The 6,444-nt window shown below is 47.1% G+C and overlaps 1 protein-coding gene across 3 annotated transcripts in view; it reads left to right on the forward strand.

Moving 5' to 3' along the window:
* Positions 1-6,244, forward strand: part of LOC139260381 (uncharacterized) — a 70,344-nt gene extending 64,100 nt beyond the window's left edge. Inside the window, exon 5 of one of the 3 annotated variants that reach the window (XM_070876935.1) lies at positions 3,337-6,244. In XM_070876935.1, coding sequence (XP_070733036.1) covers positions 3,337-3,492 — 156 coding nt within the window. In that variant the 3' untranslated portion in view covers positions 3,493-6,244. Of the gene's footprint in view, positions 1-2,054 lie in introns of all 3 variants that reach the window. The other 2 variants (XM_070876934.1, XM_070876937.1) reach the window with 2 other exon arrangements.
* The last annotated feature ends 200 nt before the right edge of the window (positions 6,245-6,444 follow it).

Raw genomic sequence — 6,444 nt, forward strand, 5'->3', positions numbered from 1 at the left:
GGTGGTGGGCAGTGACTAGTGAGGTACCACAGGCCTCAGCTATTCACAATATATATAAATGATTTGGATGAGGGAACCAAATGTAAACCGAGTGTAACATAGCCAAGTTTGCTGATGATACAAAGATGGGAGGAAAAGCAATGTGTGAGGAGGACACAAAAAACCTGCAAAAGGACATAGGCAGGCTAAGTGAGTGGGCAAAAATTTGGCAGCTGGAGTATAATGTTGGGAAGTGTGAGGTTATGCACTTTGGCAGAAAAAATCGAAGAGCAAGTTATTATTTAAATGGAGAAAGATTGCAAAGTGCTGCAGTACAGCGGGACCTGGGGGTCCTGGTGCATGAACCACAAAAGGATAGTCTGCAGATACAGCAAGTGATCAGGAAGGCCAATGGAATCTTGGCCTTTATTGCAAAAGGGGATGGAGTATAAAAGCAGGGAAGTCTTGCTACAGTTATATAAGGTATTGGTGAGGCCACACCTGCAATACTGCGTACAGTTTTGATTTCCATATTTAAGAAAAGATATACTTGCTTTGGAGGCAGTTCAGAGAAGGTTCAATAGGTTGATTCCAGAGATGAGGGGGTTGACTAATGAGGAAAGGTTGGGCCCCTACTCATTGGAATTCAGAAGAATGAGAGACGATCTTATTGAAACGTATAAGATTATAAGGGGGCTTGACAAGATGGATGCAGAGAGGATGTTTCCACTGATGGGGGAGACTAGAACTAGAGGGCATAATCTTAGAATAAGTGGCCGCCCATTTAAAACAGAGATGAGGAGGAATTTCTTCTCTCAGAGGGTTGTGGATCTGTGGAATTCACTGCCTCGGAGAGCTGTGGAAGCTGGGACATTGAATAAATTTAAGACAGAAATAGACAGTTTCTTAAATGATAAGGGAATAAGGGGTTATGGGGAGCGGGCAGGGAAGTGGACCTGAGTCATGATCGGATCAGTCATGATCGTATTGAATGACGGAGCAGGCTCGAGGGGCCGTATGGCCTACTCCTGCTCCTATTTCTTATGTTCTTATGTAATATTTCCAAGTTTGCTGACGGCACAAAACTAGGTGGGATTGTGAGTTGTGAGGAGGATGCAAAGACTCTGCAAGGTGATTCAGATAGGTTGCTTGAGTGGGCAAACACATGGCAGATGCAGTATAACGTGGATAAATGTGAGGTTATTCACTTTGGTAGAAATAACATAAAGACAAAGTATTATTTAAATGGTGATAGCTTGGGAAATGTCGATGTACAAAGGGACCTGGGTGCCCTTGTACATCAGTCATTGAAAGCAAACGTGCAGGTACAGCAAGCAGTTAGGAAGGCAAATGGTATGTTGACCTTCATTGCAAGAGGATTTGAGTACAGTTATACAGGGCCTTGGTGAGACCGCATCTGGAGTATTGTGTGCAGTTTTGGTCTCCTTACATTGAGCGAGTACAACGAAGGTTCATCAGACTGATTCCTGGGATGGCAAGACTATGAGGAGAGATTGGGTCGACTCGGCCTGTATTCACTAGAGTTGAGAAGAATGAGCGGGGATCTCATTGAAACGTATAAAATTCTGATGGGGCTGGGCAGACTGGATGCAGGGAGGATGTTTCCCCGGGCTGGGAAGTCTAGAACAAGGGGGTCACAGTCTCAGGATACAGGGTTGGAAATTTAGGACCGAGAAATTTCTTCACTCAGAGGGTGATGAACCTGTGGAATTCTCTACCACAGAAGGCTGTGGAGGCCAAGTCACTGAATATATTTAAGAGGGAGATAGATAGATTTCTAGACACAAAAGGCATCAAGGGGTATGGGGAGAAAGTGAGAATATGGTGTTGAGATAGAGGATCAGCCATGATCATTATTGAATGGCGGTGTAGGCTCGAAGGGCCGAATGGCCCACTACTGCTCCTATTTTCTATGTTTCTATGTATCACACTGCTGGATGCAGCTCATTATTTTATTTAAGTATCACAATGAAGGTTAAAAAGGATACAATGTTACAATGTTCAATACATTTTTTCTTCATCTTAACCAGTCCTGTGTATTGTCTCATTTGCAGAAAAAGAGGGGGAATAATCAACATGGTGGGATAGAGTGGTCAGGCAACGCTCAAACCTGCCGTTCAATTATGAGCTGCCAACGTAAGGCTTTTGAAGTCTCCACGATGCCTCTGGTTGTGGTGGTGGCATGGGTTCCTCGCCAGGCTCCTCACAAACAAACTATAAGCCCGAGCCTCCCACGACTCAGAGTCCACCATCAAGGGTGATGAATGCAAGGCCATTAACACCTTGTTGGCGCTGCGGGGGTGATCATCGTTTCCATTCATGCCGATTCAAAGGATACGTTTGCAAGGGCTGTGGAACAATGGGACACTTCCAACGAGTGTGCAGGCGAGCTGCTAATCCTGTTAAACCTGCAAACCACCATGTTGCAGAGGAGGACAGATCCACGACGAACCAGAGCCTTAGACCCAGGAGGCAGAGGTACATGGAGTGCATACATTCACCACGAATTGTCCCCCGATAATGCTGAATGTTGAACTAAATGGACTCCCGGTGTCAATGGAGCTGGACACGGGCACAAGCCAGTCCATCATGGGCAAAAAGACTTTTGAAAGATTGTGGTGCAACAAGGCCTCAAGGCCAGTCTTAACTCCAGTTCGCATGAAACTAATAACTTACACAAAAGAACTGATTCCTGTAATCGGCAGTGCTACCATAAAGGTCTCCGACAATGGAGCGGTGCACCAGCTACCACTCTGGTTGGTACCGGGCGATGGTCCCACACTGCACGGCAGGAAAGATACGCTGGAACTGGGATGACATCCGAGCGCTATCGCCCGCTGACAACACTTCGTGTGCCCAGGTCTTAAACAAATTTCCTTCACTGTTCAAACCAGACATCGGGAAATTCCAAGGAGCAAAGGTGCAGATCCACCTAATTCCGGGGGCGCGACCCATCCATCACAAGGCGAGAGCAATACCGTACATGATGAGAGAAAGGGTAGAGATCGAGCTAGACCGGCTGCAAAGAGAGGGCATCATTTCACCGAAGAGTTCAACGAGTGGGCCAGTCCTATTGTTCCTGTCCTCACTGGAGATGGCACCGTCAGAATCTGTGGCGATTATAAATTAACTATCAATCGTTTCTCCCTGCAGGATCAATACCCACTACCAAAGGTCGACGACCTCTTTGCAACGCTGGTGGGAGGAAAGATATTCACGAAGCTGGATCTGACTTCAGCCTACATGACGCAGGAACTGGAGGAATCATCAAAGGCCCTCACCTGCATCAACATTCACTTGCATCAACATTCACAAAGGTCTTTTTGTTTATAACAGATGCCCATTTGGAATCCGATCAGCGGCGGCGATATTCCAGAGAAACATGGAAAGCTTACTGAAGTCGGTCCCGCACACCGTGGTCTTCTAGGACGACATCTTAGTCACAGGTCAGAACACAGTCGAGCACCTGCAGCACCTGGAGGAGGTTCTTAGTCGACTCAACCGCATGGGGCTCAGGTTAAAACGCTCGAAGTGCGTTTTCCTGGTGCCTGAAGTGGAATCCTTGGGAAGGAGAATTGCGGCGAATGGCATCAGGCCCAACAACACGAAGATGGAGGCATCAAAAACGCACCGAGGCCACAGAACGTGACGGAGCTGCAGTCGTTTCTGGGACTCCTGAATTACTTTTGTAACTTCTTACCGGGTCTTAGCGCAGTGTTAGAACCACTGCATGTCTTACTATGGAAAGGGGACGAATGGGTTTGGGGCAAAAGCCATGAAAATGATTTTTAAAAGTGAGAAAATTGTTATGCTCAAACAAATTGCTTGTGATGTATGATCCATGCAAGCGTTTGGTACTAGCATGCGATGTGTCGTCATATGGCGTCGAGTGTGTATTGCAACAAGCTAATGATTCTGGCAAACTGCAACTGGTTGCTTATGCATCCAGGAGTCTGTCTAAGGCTGAGAGAGCCTACAGCATGATTGAGAAAGAAGCGTTAGTGTGTGTCTATGGGGTAAAGACAATGCATCAATACCTGTTTGGGCTAAAATTCAAATTCGAAACTGACCATAAGCCACTTATAGCCCTGTTTTCCGAGAGTAAAGGGATAAATACCAAAGCATTGGCCCGCATCCAGAGATGGGCGCTCACATTGTCCAGATACAACTACGCCATCCACCACAGGCCAGGCACAGAAAACTGCGCCGATGCTCTCAGTAGGCTGCCATTGCCCACCACAGGGGTAGAAATGGCAGAGCCCACAGATCTAGCCATGCTTATGGAAGCATTTGAGAGTGAGTGAGCAATCACCCGTCACTGCCCGGCAGATCAAAACCTGGACAAACATAGAAACATAGAAAATAGGTGCAGGAATAGGCCATTCGGCCCTTTGAGCCTGCACCACCATTCAATAAGATCATGGCTGATCATTCTCTCAGTACCCCTTTCCTGCTTTCTCTCCATATCCCTTGATCCCCTTAAATGTAAGGGCCATATCTAACTCCCTACTTTAACTTCAATTACTTTTAAATATGAGTGGTGCTTTTTTTATTTATTATGTTGTGTTTGGGTGTTTTAGGGGGTTATTCTCATTGATAGCAATGGGAACTCGTAAAATCAGAGTTCCCATTACTATCAATGGGAATACTGGACCGTGATTGGTTGTCCATTCCCACGTGACTCCTGCTTCTCCGTCCGTATCTAGAGGACAAGCCAGGATCCCTTATTATCTCTAGTCAAAAGCTGTGTGCTTCACAGGAGCTGGTCCAGTGTCCCAGTGGAAATGCAGGAAGGGATTAAGCCGTTCCAGCAGTGCAAAGATGAAATGTCTATACAAGCAGACTGCCTTCTGTGGGGCAATCGAATAATGGTCCCCAAGAAGGGCAGAGACACCTTCATCAATGATCTCCACGGTACCCACCCAGGCATTGTAATGATGAACGTGATAGCGAGATCCCACGTGTGGTGGCCCGGTATTGATGCGGACTTAGATTCCTGCGTTCACAGATGTAATACATGTTCGCAGTTAAGCAATGTACCCAGTGAGGTGCCGCTAAGTTTATGGTCTTGGCCCTTCAAACCGTGGTCTAGGGTACACGTCAACTATGCAGCCCGTTCTTGGGTAAAATGGTTGTAGACGCGTATTCCAAGTGGATTGAATGTGAGATAATGTTGGCTAGTATGTCCGCTGCCACTACTGAAAGCCTGCGGGCCATGTTTGCCACTCACGGCTTACCTGATGTCCTGTTGAGCGACAATGGTCCTTGTTTTAGTGCTGAGTTCAAAGAATTCATTACCTGTAATGGGATCAAACATGTCACATCTGCCCCATTTATACCAGCGTCCAATGATCAGGCAGAGAGAGCAGTGAAAACCATCAAGCAAGGCTTGAAGAGGGTAACTGAAGGCTCACTGCAGACTCGCCTATCCCGAGTCCTGCTTAGCTACCGCACGAGACCCCACTCGCTCACTGGGATCCCACCTGCTGAACTGCTCTTAAAAAGAGCACTTAAGACAAGGCTCTCATTAGTTCACCCTGATCTATATGAACAGGTAGAGAGCAGGCGGCTTCAACAAAGTACACACCATGATAGCGCAAATGTGTCACACGAGATCGAAATCAATGATCCTGTATTTGTATTGAATTATGGACAAGGTCCCAAGTGGCTTCACAGCACTGTCGTGGCCAAAGAGGTGAGCAGGGTGTTTCAGGTCAAACTTTCAAATGGACTCATTCACCGGAAACACCTGGACCAAATCAATCTCAGACTTACGGACTACCCTGAGCAACCCACCTTGGACCCCACTTTATTTGATCCCCCAACATACACACCAGTGGAAACCAGCACCACAGTTGACCACGAAGCAGAACCCATCATCCACAGCAGCCCAGCAGGACCCAACACACCAGGCAGCCCAGCAAGGCCAGCTGCACAGCAGCCCAGCGAGGGCCCAACAAATGATTCAACAACATCAGCTTTCACACTGAGACGATCAACCAGGGCAAGAAGGGCCCCAGATCGACTCACAGTGTAAATAGTTACACTATTGACTTTGGGGGGGGTGAGTGTTGTTATATATGTGAACTTGTCTTTACTCTGTACAGCCAGCAGAGGGCTCATCCCCTGGAGTCCCAAGGGATCCCATAATCCCTTGGGAGCACAGGTATTTAAGGAGGCCTCACAGGTTGGAGAGGCACTCTGGAGACCTGAAATAAAAGACTAAAGTCACACTTTACTTTGAGCTCACAGTGTTCAGTCTGACTCTTTCTCCATACATAACAGAAACCCTTTTGGTTTCGGAAAACCTCTCGATTCTTTAAAGGTGCTCACAGGACAATGTGCATACATTCAACGGCACTCTGAACCTTGGGGAAGCCAGAAAATCGTTGAAAGCCTACAGCCCTCTCATTTTGGGTCTCCCTGGTCATTGGGAGGTTTATG

This window comes from Pristiophorus japonicus, chromosome 3, assembly GCF_044704955.1.
Source record: "Pristiophorus japonicus isolate sPriJap1 chromosome 3, sPriJap1.hap1, whole genome shotgun sequence".
Lineage (NCBI taxonomy): Eukaryota > Metazoa > Chordata > Chondrichthyes > Pristiophoridae > Pristiophorus > Pristiophorus japonicus.